We start from the raw sequence: 20,121 nt of genomic DNA, 5'->3' as shown, positions 1-20,121 counted from the left end.
ATTTTTTTTAATCAGTCATGTTTTTTATTACCGCTGACTGTATGTGGGCTGGTCCCCACCCAGAGAGATGCGACTCTACCGGGCAGACTCAGTCCGAAGGACTGTGGTCTTACGTCAGGACCCATCACCAGCACTTACAACACTGAGGTTCCTCTTGTGCTCTTTGTCCCTGCCCTGGAGTAGGAGCTGAATAAGTAGCTTTAAACCAAGTTCTAAGAACTACGATCATTCCTTCAGTAGTTCCTGTAGTGCGGACACAATAAAAGGGACGGTTCCTCCAAAAAGTCCTTAGAACGATGAAAAAGTTCCTGCGGTGCGAAAACGCATAATATGGCTAGTTTTGCAATACCTTAAGTATTGCGATTAAATTTGTTGCGATATTTCACATTTATTTTATGTAATTCAAAACACCTGTTACACATGGTTATGCACAGTGTTTTCATTTGTTTTATTAAATTATATCTCCAATCTATCTAACCTACAATAAATTTAAAAAAACTGATTAATTCACTCCTTGAAACCATTTGTTCTTTAAAATCAGAGATGTATATCTTTATTCTATTAGGTGTACAGAAAATGTTCCATTCCAAAATATGTATATTTCTCATTAAACACATGCAAGATTATCCCGTATACTTGAATCTTGAATCTGAATCTATACGCGAGTTGCTTCTTGTTTTGAACCACTGTTCTCCCCGTGGACAGATAAGGCATTGCAATTGCTTTTCCAAATGCAGCCTGGGGGCGTTCCTGGGCGCCCGGGGTGAAATTACATTATCAAGGGGGATGTCATTACAGGCAAGATCCGAACAAGGATCCGGGAGTGACCCTGCATGGGTCAGCCATGCCCCAATCATGGATCTGCCTGGCTCCTGTCCCCTTCCAGCCGCCCTATCCAAGTGGCTCCTACTGTATATACTGTATCAAAATCTGACTAATTTGTAAAGTTGAAGATGTAAACTTAATTCACCTCACCTCATGTTGGTGCTGCATGGTAACGGGCAAATGTTGTAATTATCCATTCAGTCAGTAATTCCCAGAAGAACCACGTTCCACCGTGTTTATTTGCACTTTCTCCCATACGCGCGCAAGTAGCGTAAAGCACTGTGTTGTAAAATATTGGCCTAAAACAGCTCTGCACATTAACAAAGATGGTGGAACGTGGCACTTGGTGAACACGGGGTTATATCAGAATACAATGTCTTCATTTACAAAAAGACCAAAGAGATAAAATATCAATCGAACATCTCTGTAGACATCAACCAGGTTAGACAGTACATAAATACACACATACACGCCTAATTTGTAATCTCTAACCACTACAGAGCGACAGACTCTACGCCGGTGCAAATTTATAGTACATAGTATGATGACATCACAAAGTGTCTTGCTCTAAAACTCATCTCGTTCCATTAGTTTTCACACATTGGTGTGTCGATAAAGAACGAATGTTCAGCTACTTTGCGTCACTAATTTCTACTCTGTTTGTGCATTGATTTGGACAGAAGTTGAACCACGAGATGTCTGTTCTAACAACACCTCAATTGTGTCCGTACCTTTAGTGATTGTCCTGTTCCGTACACTTTTAGCCCAAAAATTAGGGGGGCTGGATCCCAAATGATCAAATGAAAATAAAAATAGCCCAAAAAACAGAACTATAATAGCCAAACATATAAAAACAACAAAAAACATACCAAATGCAATTCTGTGCACAGTATAAATTATTGGTACATGCTAAAGATTATATGTTTTGGTTTGTTTTATATCATATATCATATATTGTGTATGTATATGTGTATATATATATATATATATATATATATATATATATATATTTCTGTATTTATTTATTTATTTATTTATTTATACATATATATCTGTGCTTATATAACACAGAAGCTCTTGAGATGAATAAACAACCCAACAATAATACCCAGCATTCCCAGTTAAGGTTGAGATTGAGGGTTCTTCAATCAAATTTGACGCTCAATTTTGAAAAGAATGAGCTCCAGTTATCGTTAGAGGCTACAAAGACATATTACATGGCAGACACAGTGGAATGAAAATGTCAGTCCGTCAATTTTTCGCCTTGTTATATTTACTCTAATAACCCCCTGGGTTGCGTTTTGATTAAAAAGCCGAGCACACACCAGCCGTTCCTACCTGTTTAGCCCGTTGGCTCGGCGCATTCCGTTTTTTTTACGCTATCTGTTCACGTGCAAGTCTTTGGAGAGGAGCAATAAGACATTGGGGAACTCTGGCTGCACTTAATTGACAAATCGTCCGGTGCCGGTGCCAGATTGTGGCTTGGCAGTCGGACTGCCAGTACACCTGAATACACCTGTCACCATATTTACAATTAATCTAATTTAACGCAGGAATCAAGAAAGCAGAACAGAGATTGGGAAAGAAAGAAAACCCTGCTGGAAACAACTTTGATAAACGTGGCTGGAGGGGAATGATGCAACTCTTCTTTTCTTTTTTTAATAGGCTGCTTGTGAGTGTGGTTTAGATTAATAGGGATGTATAATTGGTTAAAATGGTAATTTGATTGATTATTTTGTATAAAATATCTCATATTTGAAATTATTATATTATATTTGCAGTTTATAAGAAACGTGTCGCTGCTCTCTATACTGTTATCGTCCACCACCTTTCCCAGCAAAATCGCACTGATCGGGCATATGCAACAAGTGAACGGCACGAGAGTAAACCTAGATGTTGGAAAAAAAAAAAAACTTGCAGTTTAGAAAAGAATGGAATTCTGGGACTTTTAGTGTAATCCACCCATTTGCAGACAATCTTATGGATTTTCATTTTAAATAAAAGGAGAAATACTTTCTATATTTTGCGCATATCCTATGAGTCATTCACAAAGGATATTGAATATAAGCACAGAATCACACAAAAAGTATCTATCTATCTATCTATCTATCTATCTATCTATCTATCTATCTATCTATCTATCTTTCTGTCTGTCTGACTGTCTGTCTCTCTGTTTCTCTGTCTTTCGTCCTTGCATAAACACTTACACACTAGAGACACATACACACATCCATTCCACTTGAAAAAGAAAAGCAGGACACTTTTGCTTTGAAAAGCTAACAAAATATCTGTTAATATATTGTTACAGGCGCCCAGAGATTAGTAGTGCAAAGAACCTCGCGTTCTGTGTGTGAATGTGTGTGTGTGTGTGTGTGTGTGTGTGTGTGCGTGTGTGTGTGTGTGTGTGTCTGTCTGTGTGTCTGTGTGTCTGTGTGTCTGTGTGCAGTGTGCATAACCAAATCCTGGATACTCTACTATCCTCAGAGGTTCTGGCCCTTGAGTATATTATCCAGGTGCGTGAAGTGGGCCGCTGCAGACAGTGCGCCCCCCTTCTTGCATGACCCACCCCCCCACCCTTAATCTGATGAAGAGGCCTCATGCACAATTGATGCTGAACCTCGAGGTCATCCCAAGTTCACGGCCGATCGGCCTCCGCAACCGTGGCAGCCTCGAGCCAAAAGGGCCGCGCCAAATACAGGTCAGAGTATCGCTGACTCTGACTCTTGTTGGGGGCTTAAGCTCCCTTTCTTACTTCTGATTGTTTGTTAGATTCCAAAATGTATTCAATACTGAGACCTTTATTGCTTGCTGCAGAACCACATTCCTCCACCACATTCTTTTTATTTTTTCTTGCGGTTGGTTGTGAGACGATGAATCGGCCATTTTGATACACGGACCAACGTATCATAAATCGAATCTGGCTCATTACTGAATTGTTGCCGATGGGTTTTTCTTGGGAGGGAGGGGGGCTGCCTATTTATTTTTAGTTTAAAGTAAGGGGAATAATTTAGCTTGATCAATTGATATCCCTGACGTTCTGTGGATGAGAGAAAAAGTTGCGTCGGCTGTTGCAAAGACGCCCTCGCGCGCCCTCAAACCCTGCCAAATGAGCTCCAAGTGTAATGTGCTTCTATGCCGGCTGGCCGCAGTCCCCCGCCATTAACTTCAACCACGACTCGGTGGCTACTGATATAGCTGGGAAATTGCACCCCCCGCCCCTCCTCCAGCTCATGCTCATGTCAACACAAATGGAGGGTAAACAGAAGATGAAGATGAAAACGCAAGCTATTTTACTTCTGCATTTTTGTTTCGCTTCGGCAGCATCCAGATTGGGTGGGGGGAATACGCCGGCCGTGAGATGAATAATGGGAGGCTGCGTCAATGTGAAGAGTGTCAGGCGGGGAGGACCAGGGGCAGAGTCACATATACACCGCGTTCCAAATTATTATACAAATGATATTTTTCTCTGATTTTCCTAAATAGTCGATGCAAATGACAGTCAGTATAATTTTCACGTCATCAACCGTTAGGGTATAATTCGAATGTTATTGAACAAACCTCCCAATGATAACAGTATGTTTTTCAAAAATAAAAAACTCAAAATGCACTGTTCCAAATTATTACACACAACAGAGTTTCAACGCATTTTATAGGTTGAAAGAACTGAAAATGGTCATTTGTTGAATGTGCAGCATTAGGAGGTGATATTTACTGAAATCAAAAGCTATTTCAATCAAAAACATCTTAACAGGCCAAGTTACATGTTAACACAGAACCCCCTCTTTGATGTCACCTTCACAATTCTTGCATCCATTGAACTTGTGAGTTTTTGGAGAGTTTCTGCTTGAATTTCTTTGCAGGATGTCAGAATAGCCTCCCAGAGCTGCTGTTTTGACGCCAACTGCCTCCCACCCTCATAGATCTTTTGCTTGAGGATGCTCCAAAGGTTCTTAATAGGGTTGAGGTCAGGGGAGGATGGGGGCCACACCATGAGTTTCTCTCCTTTTATGCCCATAGCAGCCATTGAAACAGAGGTATTCTTTGCAGCATGAGATGGTGCATTGTCATACATGAAGATGATTTTGCTACAGAAGGCACGGTTCTTCTTTTTGTACCATGGAAGAAAGTAGTCAGTCAGAAACTCCATATACTTTGCCGAGGTCATTTTCACACCTTCAGGGACCCTAAAGCAGCCTACCAGCTCTCTCCCCATGATTCCGGCCCAAAACATGACTCTGCCACCTCCTTGCTGACGTCGCAGCCCTGTTGGGACATGGTGGCCATCCACCAACCATCCACTACTCCATCCATCTGGACCATCCAGGGTTGCACGGCACTCATCAGTAAACAAGACTGTTTGAAAATGAGTCTTCATGTATTTCTGTGCCCATTGCAGCCGTTTCTGCTTGTGAGCATTGGTTAGGGGTGGCCCAATAGTAGGTTTATGCACAACTGCAAGCCTCTGGAGGATCCTTCACCTTGAGGTTCGTAGGACTCCAGTGGCACCAGCAGCTTCAAATACCTGTTTGCTGCTTTGTAATGGCATTTTAGCAGCTGCTGTCTTAATCCGATGAATTTCTCTGGCAGAAACCTTCCTCATTATGCCTTTATCTGCACCAACCTGTCTGTGCCCTGAATCAGCCACAAATCTCTTCACAGTACCATGATCACGCTTAAGTTTTTGTGAAATATCTAATGTTTTCATACCTTGTCCAAGGCATTGCACTATTTGACGCTTTTCGGCAGCACAGAGTTCCTTTTTCTTTCCCATATTGCTTGAAACCTGTGGCCTGCTTAATAACATGGAACGTCCTTCTTAAGTAGTTTTCCTTTAATTGTGCTCACCTGGCAAAGTAATTATCACAGGTGTCTGAGATTGATTTCAGTGATCCAAAGAGCCCTGAGACACAATAACATCCATGAGTTTAAAAAATTCAATGTTTAGGACACTTAAATCCAATTTGCATAATAATTTGGAACGCTGTGTATATATATTTTGACTTGGTGACTCACTGTTCATAAGATATCTCTTACAAAAGGAGACGCAATTAATTTAGCTTGGAGTTACGATAGAACTGGCTTTTAAAAGTTGAACAAAGTCACGTTGTGTCATTGTTGGGGGGTGTTGTTGTCCTGATGTTCTACCCATATCCTTTTACACCACCGTTGGGGCGATTGATAACGATCCTGATTATCGTCGCTTCAGATAAGGGTGCAGGTGCACCAGTCGAAAGCTATTGATCCGCCTCCACCCATTCACTCCCCGTCCTGCTCTAAACACCCCCCCCACCACCACCACCCCAGAGGCTCGGGTACTGATTGTGTATGCGTCTTTCCAGATGGTTGCTAAACGGAACGCTCATCGATCTGAGGAACGACTACCGGCGTCACATGTCCGGGGGCAGCCTGATCATTAGCAGCTTGGACCGGGACCAAGACACCGGGACTTACCAGTGCTTGGCCTCCAACACACGGGGGTCGGTCCTCAGCCACAAAGCCGGCCTCCAGTTTGCATGTAAGTGAGCGTTTCGTTTCCCTTTAAAAATTGTCATTCTGTGTGTGTGGAAGTGTGCCTTGGACTTTCAACCCTTGTCCTGCCCTCCCTTGTTTTCTGGATCGGCCCCGGGGGAATTGGGTTTTGGGAGGGGTTGGGGGGCCGCGGTGGGTAGTCAGTCTGTTACTCTGTGGTAATCGAATGAAATGTCAGATGCAACAAATGCGGCAGGAGGGAGAGGCAGCTCCTGACTGCCTCTGAACTCCATTGATTCTCATTAGCGGCTCCGGCTCCGACAGCCCATGCCACCTTGCCACTCGGTCCGACTCATATTTCTTTATTTTTCGTGTGTATGCAAGCGGTACGTCAGCGGGCACCTATGATCCGCCTGCAAAGTGTTTGTAACTTTTTGTGTAATTACAGACAGACGCTTCATATTAAACACGCGGCGCGACTTTGTGGATCAATGACGGGCTGTCGCGGCTGTCTTTCCAGCCAGGGGCTGGGGTAGATTGGGATGGAGGGATCAGGAAAGGGGGGGGGGGGGGGGGGGGGTCATAGCGGGGTTCTACCTTCACACAGACAGCGCTGAGCCACCGCTCCCCTCTCCGATCAAGCCCCGTCGGCTATTGATCATGCGGTCGGGGATAGAGGGCCTTTCACTTCCTCTCAGGAGATGGGATGCCATTATGGATGCAGCCTGGTAATGAATCTCACTTGCGGGGGGAGGGGAAGAGTTGGGGGACTGGGAGATAGAACAGAGGGGCTTAACATTTATTGTCTGGTTTAATGCACAGAGAGGGAGGTCTGCGGGATCCATGGCCGCCATATCAGTGCCTTGAGGAGACTTTTACTCAGAGCCGGCCCTAGCTAACATGGCGCCCTAGGCAAGATTTTTAAGGGCCCCCCCTTGCGACCCAAAATATATGCTTTCAATGCACCACTAGTAATTTCCTTGGCTATAAAGAGACTCTTTGTACAATCTGGTGTGTGCCAATAAACGCCCATCCTTTGACCATCCCAGAATGCATTTCACAATATTTACATAATATAAAGTTCTATTCAATACACTTTGTTTTGCGAACGGTGGCTCAGTGATCAGCACTGTTGCCTAAAAGCAAGAAGGTCCTTGGTTTGAATCATGGCCCACTACTCCTAGATTTCATGGGTCAACAGACCTGCCAACCTGCACGCATTTTGTGTACCAAACACGCAATTCTTGGTCAAACTATACAAAAAAAAAAAAAAATTATGTGAGATGCACCAATTGATCGGCCGGTTTTCAGCTTTATCGGCCATGACAGGTGATTGGACGATCAGTGTCAAATATATTATTATTCTAAAAGTTATTATAAAAGTTTGACTCTTTTTTTTGAGACTCGGTTCTTGACAGGTCATTCAGTAAAATGAGTCATTCGATTTGATTCAGTTGGTTTCATGCACCGTGAGCGAAGGAGGACTTCCAGTGAACCAGAGTGAGAAGAGCCATTTATAAAATAATATATATTATATTAAAAATATAAATATAAATATACTGTAAATATATATATATATAAAATAGAAGTATAGATTTGTGTGACCATTCCATGTTGTACTTTATTGGAACTCATGGACAGTTTCATGTTCTATTAATGTTCCATAGTGAATAATGAACAATAATAAACACATAGTGTCCAAATCAGCAATCTCACTATTTGTGATAACTGAAAATTGAAGCGGTAGTCCGTATGTGCAGCGGTCCTATCACATGAGCGTGATCAGATCACAGGATGTATTTGTCATTGACGATTGGGAAATCGGTTTTGGCCGGTCAGACTTTTAAATAATAAGGAATCTGAATTGGCCGAGAAAATTGCAATCGTTGCATATCAAGTTGTTAAACATGTCTGGTAACTTTACGAGATGATGCATTTCTAGGGGTATATCCTAATGTGATTCATTTGTATACTGTGTATAGTTAGCTGTAGTATCTCGCATATGATGTGATTATCCTCGTTACGAGACGGCTACGGTGTGAATAAATGATGGAGTCATTTAGCTGCAGTAACTCAAACGCCAACGAGACTCCCTGTTACACTATTGTGGAACTCACAATATTTTCCCAAGGTTGGCAGGTCTGGGTCAAATGCAGAGAACTCATTTCCCCCAGAGGGATTAATAAGGTATAATAAACAAACAAATAAATAAAGAAAGAAATAAATAAATAATAATAAATTAATTCTTTTTTTTTTTTTGGAACGAATTGTCCAAAACTATAAGTGGGAAGAGTTCTCACATAAGTTAAATAAAGATCCTTCACGCTTTGCAGTTTCTACAACAACTAACATTTTGGGGTAGAGTACCATTATCTTATGGGCTCATTGCATAGTTGTGCACATTCAGCTACGTTTTTGATGGGGCGCGTCATAGATTTATGTATAAATAAATGTATTTTTAAAAAGGTTGAAGTTGTGCATCCCCCAGAGCATCTTGCACCCCTAGCATTTACCTCGACTGCCTAGGCTTTTACCTGTTACGCAGACCTACCCACAACACAATTGGTACACAATAGTCTTCACGGATTTAATGTGTTTAAGCTAGCCGCACCGCATTGTCCTACTTGTGCGCAATGACTTTAGCTGCTGATTGGTGGTCAGTGAGTTAGTCCAACCCGGTGAAGCCAATTATTCTTTCGCTCAGAAGCCACAAAAGATTGAGAGAGAGAGAGAGAGGGGAGAGAGGGCTGTGTCCGTGCAACAGCCTGCCAAACCTCTGCCCTCGCAGCCTTGTCGTTTGGAGTCGCCCTCCCACCCGCAAATTGGAAGCCCCTGCCAATCTACCTCCTGCCGGTCCACAAAAAAATGGATGAATCCGTTTAGAGGAGGTTGGGTTTGTATATGTTTTCTTGTTCATCAGCTCCAGCATCAACCCCCTCCTCCGCTTGCCCTCGTAGGCGGTTCGTGGGGGGATGAGAGACAGGTTCGCTCTTCGCGCTCGCTCTGTAGTTCAAAGCCGCTGACTCGCCCCATGCCACTGCCTCCTCTGACGTCCCGCCGTGACTGGGCTGTGTTTGATTCCAGCGTCACCAAGGATAGCTCCTCATTAATCTTAAACAGCCACTTCTCCACATAACCCCCCTGCCCCTCCTAATTTCTCTTATCCGTCACAGTGACTTTCTTTTTGTTTTTTTGTTTTTTTTATTATTTTTGTTGCCGGGGTCTGATTCTGGGCTGTTTAAGGCCGGAGGGTGCGTCTCTGACTGCTCCAGCCAACCCCATCAGTCACAAAGCGAGAGCTGTTTTATCATCCCCGGGGACAGGGATTTTTTATTCTCTTTGACTTTTTCTTTATTTTTTTTCTCTCTCTGCCGACAATACCCTCATTCATTTGCGGGTAGGACCCACCGAGTACTGTATTGATGTAGACACAAATGCTTTCGAGTGAAGATTATACTGCGCTTAATAATGATGCCACTTATTGTCGAGATTTGTCACACTTTCTCCCCTCCCGCCGTGGATTTTCCTTTTCCCCTCTCCTTGCCTTCATATGAAGTAGGGCTGAACGATTTTGGAAAACAATCAAATTGTGTGTTTTTTTACAATTCCTTATCTTCTGTATTATTCACTAAACACAAGTAATAAGTCATTCTATAATATGAGCAACACAAAATTGGATACAGTCAACATATAAACTACTCTTTCCTATAGGCCGGGCCTACGTGTTAAAATGAAATGAGATTATTTTGATGCATGAATTGAGATGAAAAACATATCTTATTTAACTATTGAATTGTAGAAAGAAAAACCTTTAATCACGGTTGAAGTCACAATATTGACTAATTGATTTAAGTTCAAGCCTTGTAGGTGTTCAAATCTGAAAATTAACATAAAAAAATATGCAGTGTTTCAGCAGAAAAGTTTTTTTTTTTTATAAAAATGTTGCGCGCATATGTCTACATACGTACGTCCTCTTTGTGCGCACAAGTGAATGAGCTTTGTCTGTGTGCTCTATTTTGCTCATTCAAATAAAAAAAGGTTTAAAAAAAAGAAAAACAGTTAGAGGCTCCATCCGGACTCTGCAGGTGTTCCAGGCTCTGCCAGCAGCACGTGCCCTGCACAGCGCACCGCAGCCCGGGACCAAGCACTGGGGCTCACGGGGGACAGCGGAGGTTTGGCTTAATTCAGGTTTTTCTTTTTCTTTCCATTTTTTGGGGTCGCTTTCTGAAATCTCACGACAAAGGATATAGAGCGGAGGAGCTAAATAAAAGGATCCAATCGTGTAATTATCCAGGAGAAAGGAGCCGTTCCAACATCCCAGCTCTGCTTCCCGGAGGAAGAGGGGGAGGAGGCGGCAGACACAGACAGAAAGCTGGACAAATTGTAACTTTTTAAAATTGTAATAGATATTATAACATATTCCAATTTATGTTTTTTTCTGAAGGAACATTCAAACATGATTTCTGGCCAATGTTGACAGCCCTATTGGGTAACATAAAAAAATTAGGGTTTTTTGTTTTAATCGCAACCCTTTGCAATTTGAAAATTGCATTCTATTACATTGCGATGTTGGTTTGAATTTGATTAATCGTTTAGCCCTAATATGAAACTGAGCTTAAACATTTTAGCTTATGCAAATTTGCAGAACTATATTTGGACATAGGCAGTCCAAATATCTTTTGAAGCATTAAGTCTGCTGTCACAGGGTATCTGCAGGTCTTCAGAAATGACCCATCAACCTCAATGAAGGTCAGGGGTTCATTTGAACACCCTATATCAAAGAAATGGAAGCCATTGTGGGTTTTAAAGGATAGTGTGGTATGGAGGTGGTGTGGTTTGAGCAGCCACATCTCTCTTGGGTCTAGGCAATTGCGCACAGGATCAGTGTGGCTGTATGCCTGTTGCTCGTCAGACCAATCAACGAGCAACAGGTTAAACCCCCATCCCTACACACACACCGAAGAGGAGCCCTTGTCATGACATGTTGTACATCTGCTCCAGGCTTGTTCCATCTTGCTCAATCCCTACAATAAACTGGTGTGTTTTCAACCCCATTGTCTGTGTCTCTGTGTCGGAGGGCCCTGAAAACGCCACTCAGGTTGCGTGTGGCCGGCGGATCTGCCACAGATAGGTGTGCAATTCTTTTAACCTAGGCCTTGTGAAAATGTTGGCTCTTCACTGAACAATTTACCATTGAGAAACTTGCCTTTGAGAAGCTGTGGCAGAGTGGTTTCAGAGTGGTAAAGTTTCTCAATAGTGAAATTTTCAATGGCCAGGCTATCCTCATATGCTGACGATAAGCTCATATTCCTCGATGCACTGTGTATTATACTACATTCTATTTTGATTTCCCAGACCTCGACAACTTCAAAATCCAAACGGCGAGGAATGCTGTTAACGTTCGAGAGGGCCAAGGAGTGGTTTTGTTATGTGGGCCGCCCATGCATTCTGGGGGTAAGTTGAGCTGAGCCACCTGAGTGACTCCTAGCGCAGATTGGCGCTGTTTTGTATTTAGCCAACTGCATTGTATAGGACAGGAGCACGAGACACCCAAAGTGATCTGTGTGAGACACCTGTAAATCCCAAGTACTTCATGTTCAACTAATTTTATTCCTTTCAGCGTGAAGAACCATGACATATCTGTATCCCATGGCAACTTTTGAATTAAGTTGATAAAGCAAAGCTAATCTATATAACCACAGCGCTCAGCGGTCATTTTCTGTTCCTTTTACCACATGTAGTTACCAATCAGATACCCGCTCTGTCTTTTTTCTTTTTTTCACTTTTCGATTTCTCCTTCTTTAACTTATATTGAAGCATTCAGGAGGTAGAGCGTCTAGTAAGTAGAAGGTTGCTGGTTCGATCCCAGGCTCCTCCTGATAGCATGCTGATGTGTCCTTGAGCAAGACACTTAACCCCCTAACTGCTCCCTGGGCGCCTCTACATGGCAGCCCACTGCTCCTAGTTATATAAGATACAAGGATGGGTAAATGCAGAGAAACTGTGAATTTCCCCATTGTGGGACTGATAAGGGTTTATAAATTATATAAATAATTAATTAATCCACTCAGAGAGCAACATGCTTCCAAATTCTGTTGCAATCTAGATGACAGAATCAATTGTAATTGATCCCCAACAAAGTGTGAGTGTATTGGTGGCTCTTCGTTGACAATATTTGTTTGGTAATTAGTTTTTCATATGCTGTGTCTTAAATGAATGGTGCCATTATGGCTAAAATGATTATCACGATTATTTTGCTCAATATTGTGATCACGATTATTTATTATATATTTATAATTTTATTTATCTATATCTTTGAACCAATTTATTCACATTAATTTTGTCTTCTTCAATTACGTATAACAATGGCACCACATGAGACCCCAACCCCTGTAACAAAGTTGTTGTATCAAACTCTGTTTTTCCGTTGAGATCTGGGATTATTTCCTTTGTCACATGGATAATGGACCACATGGATCAGATGAAAAACAAGGGCAAATTGCATTCAGCTGTAAAGCTTTTTGGACGTGCACTATTATACGCTAAACGCTGAGTTGGCGCAGATAGTGGACAAGTTGGAAAAAGAAAAAGATCCCCAGCCACGATCAATTAATGGTGAAAGCCAAAATCGACATCGCGATTAATATCCGATTAATTGTGCATCCCTACCTCAGATGACATTCTGTTTGCATATCTAAAGGTTGGCAACAAGGTGGACCATGGTGATAAATGCAAAATGTAAATGTTAACTTGTAAAAAGCAAATAGCTCACTGCGGGCCAAACACCCTCTCAACATGGCAGCACACGCACTGAAACAGTGCATTCCATTTATTTGCACGCAACCTTGAAATCCTTTTAAGGACTGCCATCGCACAATAACCACATAAGAAGTTCTAAGGTTCATTTATTGGATTTAAAGGAATCAGACTTCTCCACTCCAGATATCACGTCATATAAACGTTGCTTTACAATATTGTCACCAGCATACGCGATTGCATTACTTTTGCATTCATACAGTAAATAGTCATTCATAAGTTCATCTCAAGGGCTTGATTCCGAGATGTTTCTTTTCTCTCTCTGTTAGCCACACTCAACCCCGCGGAGACCTCCTCCGACTCTGGGATCTGTCCCTCTCCCTCGCTTAATCAAAATGAGTTTGTATCTGCATGGCTGCACCCAAGATTCAATCCAATCCAAAGCTCTCAGGCAGGTTTCCCTTGGGGGGTGGGATAGTGGGGTGGATGGTCGGATAGGATGGGCAGGCGTCTCGTACACCTCTTATGACTCCGGCAACCCCCCCCCCCCACCTCCAAAGTGGCAGATTACCAAGAACCTCGCCTCCCATCTCTTCCTCCCCCACCCCCATGCTTTCCTCTCTTCTGTGGATCTGCACAGCCGTCTTCCCCGGAGGTGACACGGTAATGCATCACAGAGCGCCTTTCTTTGACCCGCCGCCTCAAGAAGCTGGGTTCTTTGCCGTACATGAGTCAGTCCGGCTGAGGATGTCCCTGTGCCACTCCCCTTCCCCCCATCGATCCATCTACCCGTCACTCATCCATCCATCCATCCGACCAATAAGTCTGCTTATCCATCCATCCAACCAGCCATCCATCAGTCCACCCGTCCACCGGTTCACCTATACTGTACATAAATGGCTTTGCATGTGGCCAGTCACTTTGTAAGCAGGCTCCAGCAAGGCGCTGCAATCCATTTTGTTTTGCTTTTTGTGGCGGGCCATGGGGGTGTGGTCAAGCCGCCACTACAGACAGCCGGTGCAGGCTCCCATCCCAGGGCATCTCAGCTGCTGCGGATCAGTGAATCAACGGAGGGACTCCGCTGATTCGTCCGATCCTAAACCAGGAACTAATATAGGGTTTGTTGTCCCTGCAGTGAAGGAGGGCGGCATGCTTGCGGGACATGCTATTGAACGGGCATGAGGAGCGCGCTACCGAACGTGACGGATCTGTCACTCGGGGAGCGCATCTAACCCTCGAACGAATGATTTAAGTATTTTGCCTACGAGCATTTAAGTTATCCTTTTTGGCCCATGAGCCACCTTTTTATTTCAACAAGCAAATAAATACACGCCAACCGGGGCTGTTTGCCTCCGCCTGCCTCCTCTGACTCATTCCCTAGCCCTGGGCCAGAACACACCTCCACACTTTTGTAGGACTAATAGCAATTTTTGTATTTCTATGTATTGGAACTGGGGGATATTAACAAAATCAAATATAACATGGAAGTTCAACGATACTTGACTATCATACTATCTATATACTATCATGGTGCCTTCATAAGATATTTACACACAAGAAATATTTAAGAAATAAGAATTAGTGATGTGTTAATTAGAGATGGGACTGATCCAATATTGGCATTGGGTGCTGATACTTACGTTACGTTACGTTACTTACGATACTTACGCCGATTCATGTGCTGATCTAAATTCCATTCTATGGTCTGCCTCTTTCAGAATTCAACTTGGCAAATAATGAACCTGTAAAGTGCGATTCAAAGCATGTGCAAATAGGAACTGGCAGTTTGAGTTGGGCAAACCGAACCTGATTGAAGCAGCCATTCATCTGTGTTGGTTGTCAAAATAAGATGTCATGATTCTAATGTATATAACATCAGTATCGGTATCGGCACATATGTATCGGAATCGGATTGGAACAAAGTGGATCGGTGCATCTATAGATATTATGATGCGGGTAGAAGCATTGTTGCACAGTTTGCTCCCATCAAGATAAGAGATGTTACAAATTGCACAGCTATAGCATGTAATTGTTCATATCTTTATATCACACATGTTTGTTTTTACATCCATGTTATTTCAAAAGCTTGACCATTTTGTGGCATTCAATTATTTTACAGGATGAAAATGACAACTACCTACTTGTCAAAATAATGACATATAATAAGTCTCTGATTGTTAATGCTAATTTAATAGCAATATCAAATAAGTCAACAAAAAATTGCTTGTCGCGTACATTATTCAAATTGATTGAGAATTGTTAATGTTATTAAGGAGCTACCTGTTCACTTCGTGTTCCACGGGGTGACATTTCCACCAAATTAGTGGACTCGATTGTTTGCATTGCAAGAATTGGCTAAACATTAGGGTATAGCTCATTGCAATAGACTATGCAATAGACTACTTCATCATCTGAATTGTCAGGGTTAATTTGCTTGGAGAAGCAGCACTTCAAATTCATGAAGCACAAATTTACTGTAATTTGCTGTCAATTAACTGTTCATGAATAAGCGTAACTTAGTCTACGTTGGCACTTATTAGGTCTCGAAATGTCCTTTGCAAAACATGGCTTGCTTGTCATTCTTGAATTTAAATGTACTAAATGATGACCATACAATGAAACAATGGTAACATAATTATTAATATACTTGATAATCACTTACCTAAAACTAAGGAAACCCCATAGTCCAGGAGGAGGATTATCCACAAACAAGTCAATATGTGAGTTGGATTAGTTGATTAGAGAATATCTTAACGGAAGATCAGATGGTTCCACTGGGAGCGTAGGAAATCCCATGAGGCCGTGGGCCATGAGCAAAAACATTTAAAACAAAATATTGGCTGATGAAAACAGGTCTAGAGAAATTACAACGATAGCAGGCTTGAAAAGGCCATCCATAGCCTACCTGGATGAAGTCACTTTGAGCACATGATAGGCTTATACCATGGCCGTGTGTCAAATGCTTGGGCAGGTTCAACTCATTAACTTTTGACAAAACCAATACCTTAAAGGTGCTTGTGTTCCTTTTCCATCCTAGAACTGACCTTTGCGTGGATCTTCAATGAGTATCCGTACTTTGTGCAGCAAGACCGCCGCCGCTTCGTTTCCCAGGAAACCGGAAGTCTCTACATCGCCAAAGTGGAACCGTCAGACGTAGGCAACTACACCTGCGTTGTCAACAACACCATCACCAGAGAGAAGATCCTCAGCTCCCCTACACCGCTGGTTCTCAGAAATGATGGTGATGTACCTTCCTTTGAAGCTCAGACACAGAAGCTATAAAACATACGCACATCCCTTCGAGAAGCTGTAACTGCCAGAAAAAGTAGGAAATGCCCGATTTCTTCTTGTCTTTTGTGTATATTCAAGAAATAATTACCCTCTGATTAAGTGTACTCAAGTCCTTTTTTATTCTGCTGCGTTGATGTGTAAAGGAAAATCTGTTTCAATAAAATTAGACTTTATTTCCTCACCTCCTTTCAAGAAAATGTTCAAACAATAACTTGATGAGATATATTTTTAAGAAAGTTGGTATCTTGTTTAAAAATAAACAGGAACCTGAGATATTAATTGATAGTTTCAGGGCATGAACATTTGAAGGGCCTAGCTAGCTGCTGTAGTGAGAAAACTAACAAGAAAACCGCATAAGACATATTTATTAGCACCATGGGTATCAAGTCCTATTATTCAGCCACGATTTGAATCAAGTTTGATGATACATAAATACACAAATGATTTTGAATGAATGCCCTTACAACAAACAATCTTATAGGCCAGTTTGATGGCATTAATGTTGAGGCAATCAGCCTTGGTAGACCATGTTCTATCAGTATTTTCAACCTGAATCTTTGGGTCTTACAGTTTCAACATTGAAAAAAATGGGAATCATTTATATGAAATATAAAAGCCACAAGCCACAGTTGGGAACAGTTTCAAAATAAAAGCACAGCATCAGGAATTCAGTACACTAGAAAAAACCTAGATCGATTTTTCAAATGAATTTTTTAAATCAATTCTAAATGGACCCGGCAGCCAAGCTTTGAACCGGAATCCACCGGTTGAGAAGCAGTGGGTGTAGGGCACGGTGATGTCTCTCTCAAAAGAGATATATCTGCCTTGGTAAAGTGACTGGAATAAGAAACTGTGGAAAACAAAGTCACAATGCCACAGGTGATAAAAAGCAGTTATCCCCACTGTGTGTACTTTGAATCCTTTATAAACTCCATGGCATCCTTCTTTATTTTACCGATCTCTCTTCGGGCCCTTTAGCACCTAAGCAGTTATGCAATGCTTGTCTCATTGTTAGTGGTGGACAGTTCCAGCCTCAAAGTTTTGCCATGTTTTCGCTCCACCCAACTTAACTCATTTCACTCATTAGTATTAGAGATGCACCGGTCGACCGACCATCAATCGTAACCGATTGTTTTTGCTCCTTACACACAATTGGACACCGGCCGTTTTATTTTTTTGTTGTTGTATTTTTTGTTTATTTCAGATGTGTTTTCTCCATCAGCTAAGTCAAGTCAAGTAAAGTTTATTTATATAGCCCTTAATCACAATACAGTCTCAAAGGGCTTCACAAACACACATTTCACAAACCCATGCCCAGGAGCACTGAAAATAAACAAGTAGTTAAAAAAGTAGATTCAAGCGGAATCAAAAGTAGTAGTTTAAGCAATACAACTTTTATAACTGCTTTAATCTGTGGTTGAAGGCATATGTTCAAATCTCTCCATGTGTTGTCTCCCCCCACCCCCATAGGAGTGATGGGTGAATACGAACCCAAGATAGAGGTCCATTTCTCAGATTCCGTTCCGGCCGCCAAGGGATCCGTGGTGAAACTGGAATGCTTCGCTCTGGGAAAGTAAGCCATCGAATGCATGTGCATGCGTGTGAGAATCAAGGTGCTGAGTGCGCATTTATGCAAATTATAGCACACGCGAGAGCGAAGCTAGTCGATGTGAGAATACAAGCAATTAGTGGATAATCGGTGGGTGGGTGCAAAGCCCAGGTGTGCAAATCAAAGTTATTTCCAGATTCACTGCCTGAGTGGAAATTGATGACAGTCACAGTCGCCAGGAACGACGGCCATGAATGGCTTTTTTTTGCATCAGAAACGTTTTCATTTCATTCACTTTGAGTGACAGCCGTCCCCATGGGTTCCTTCTCCTGCTGCTCCTGCGTTTGCAGCCCCGTACCGGAGATAAGCTGGAGCCGAACCAGCGGCGTCCCTTTCCCCGGGAAAGTCAAAATGAGGAACTCCAACGCCGTCCTGGAGATTCCCAACTTCCAGCAGGAGGACACGGGGACATACGAGTGCGTCGCGGAGAACAGCCGAGGCAGGAACACGGCGCGAGGTCGACTCTCCTTCCACGGTGAGTCAACCATTTACGAAGCTGAGATTCCAATGACAGCCATGTAACAGCGGCTAAGAGCTAATGTATTTACGGAATTCCGACTCTTAGCCAGGTATCAACCTTGTGTGAAAGGTTTCAAGGGATGTTCACAGCAGCTGCCAAATTTCCTTTTTATACAACGCAGTACGTTAGCTCTGAGAGTGGATGATTGAGAATGTTGTTTGATGCTCGTTGCCTGCTTCTAGGATCATACCAATCCAGTGAAGAAAAATGAAATACAGTATCGGTCAGAAGAAGACACCCTTTCGGGAAAACAACTTCACCTTCTGAGATTGAATACGGGGATGACGATCTCAATGGAATTCTGGGACTTCACCCAGAGCAGTCGATCCGATGGATCTTCGCTCACATATACACCACATCTCCCGTAAAAGCCAGTTCTTCTCTCTTCATTTTGCAGCCAAACCTCACTGGCTCCAGACAATGAGGGACGCGGCTCTCTCCATCGAAGAGAACCTCTTCTGGGAGTGCAAAGCCAATGGCAAGCCAAAGCCCTCCTACAGCTGGTTGAAGAATGGAGAGAATCTGCAGTCGGAGGTAGGGAGAGCTGCAAAGCTGGGCCTTGTGAGGAGACGTCCCGGCTGCGTCCCGGTTTAAGTAAATGACAGCATGGGAGCTAAAGTTGCCTGTATATAAAGTCAAAGTTAATGCAATACATTTTCCCTGCTAGGAATTGAAGGGTGTCTACGGTTAAATTATTAGTATTTGTTTATTTAATTATTATTTTTGTTATTTATTTATGTTTTATTTTATTTGAAGGGGATTGCAAGTTATCTTATCATTACATGTTTATGTTTGTTTTAAGTTTTTCCACGTTCCCAACAGCCATGGCTAAGTGCAAAGGAATGGAGAATAATGGCAGCTTGTTTATGGTGAAAATACCATCAAATACGTTTAGTATAGGATGATAAGATATAAGATATTTTATCTCTGTAATATGAGATGATGACTGTGTTTCTGTTCTCAATAATGAAATAATCAGTATGGTTATAACTCAATGCACTGATTTTTAGGTAAATTAATAATTAAATAGGATAAATTACCCGAAAAAAATAAATAGTTGTCGTTATACGACTAATCGTATAATGATAATTAAGATGATTCTGCGTACCTTTGAAAAAATTACAGCCAAAATCACTTTTGTAAATCATTGCAATTTTAAAATCTCTTTTAATTCATGATTTCGTTAGTCGTTTGATGGCTCTTAAAATAAAAAAAAATTAAAAATAAAAAAAAAAATATATATATATATATATATATATTTAAATATATATTATTGTTGTTGATATTGCTCTTTGTCAGTTCGCCAGTGAGTGGCTGGAATCCTCCGCATGCAGAATCGTCTGAGCGTTTACCCAACCCGGAGTATTTCCCCCTTCCCCCTTCACGCCATCCGGGGATCCTGTCCACACTGATGAACGCGTGATCCGAGAACCTCCCCGCCACCTATAGACAAAATTATCATCCGGTAACGTTGGGGATCTCGCGCTGATAGGGTTAAAACCTGTTCACTGACCAACGACACAAGTAGTGGACCCCGTCCCTATCGAGAATAAATGACTTATCAATGTGCTACCGCTGCTATTGTCAACACAGGACTTTTTTTGTTTCTGTGAGTGGCCAAGCTGCAGGTCAGCAATTTTTCTCTCTCTTT

The 20,121-nt window shown here is 42.2% G+C and overlaps 1 protein-coding gene across 1 annotated transcript in view; it reads left to right on the top strand.

Annotated features, from left to right (window-relative positions):
• The window catches only part of cntn3b (contactin 3b), a gene marked incomplete at both ends in the record, with an annotated part of 49,304 nt that overhangs the window by 13,906 nt on the left and 15,277 nt on the right, over nucleotides 1–20,121 (top strand). The window contains 6 exons of the mRNA XM_080000431.1: nucleotides 6,165–6,340; nucleotides 11,650–11,748; nucleotides 16,088–16,291; nucleotides 17,812–17,914; nucleotides 18,241–18,425; nucleotides 18,868–19,004. Of these exons, the coding sequence (XP_079856557.1) occupies nucleotides 6,165–6,340; nucleotides 11,650–11,748; nucleotides 16,088–16,291; nucleotides 17,812–17,914; nucleotides 18,241–18,425; nucleotides 18,868–19,004 (904 nt within the window). The remainder of the gene's footprint in view (nucleotides 1–6,164; nucleotides 6,341–11,649; nucleotides 11,749–16,087; nucleotides 16,292–17,811; nucleotides 17,915–18,240; nucleotides 18,426–18,867; nucleotides 19,005–20,121) is intronic.

This window comes from Zeus faber (assembly GCF_960531495.2).
Source record: "Zeus faber genome assembly, chromosome: 5".
Lineage (NCBI taxonomy): Eukaryota > Metazoa > Chordata > Actinopteri > Zeiformes > Zeidae > Zeus > Zeus faber.
The sequence above is the reverse complement of the archived record's forward strand: the minus strand, read 5'-3'. Positions and strand labels throughout refer to the sequence as shown.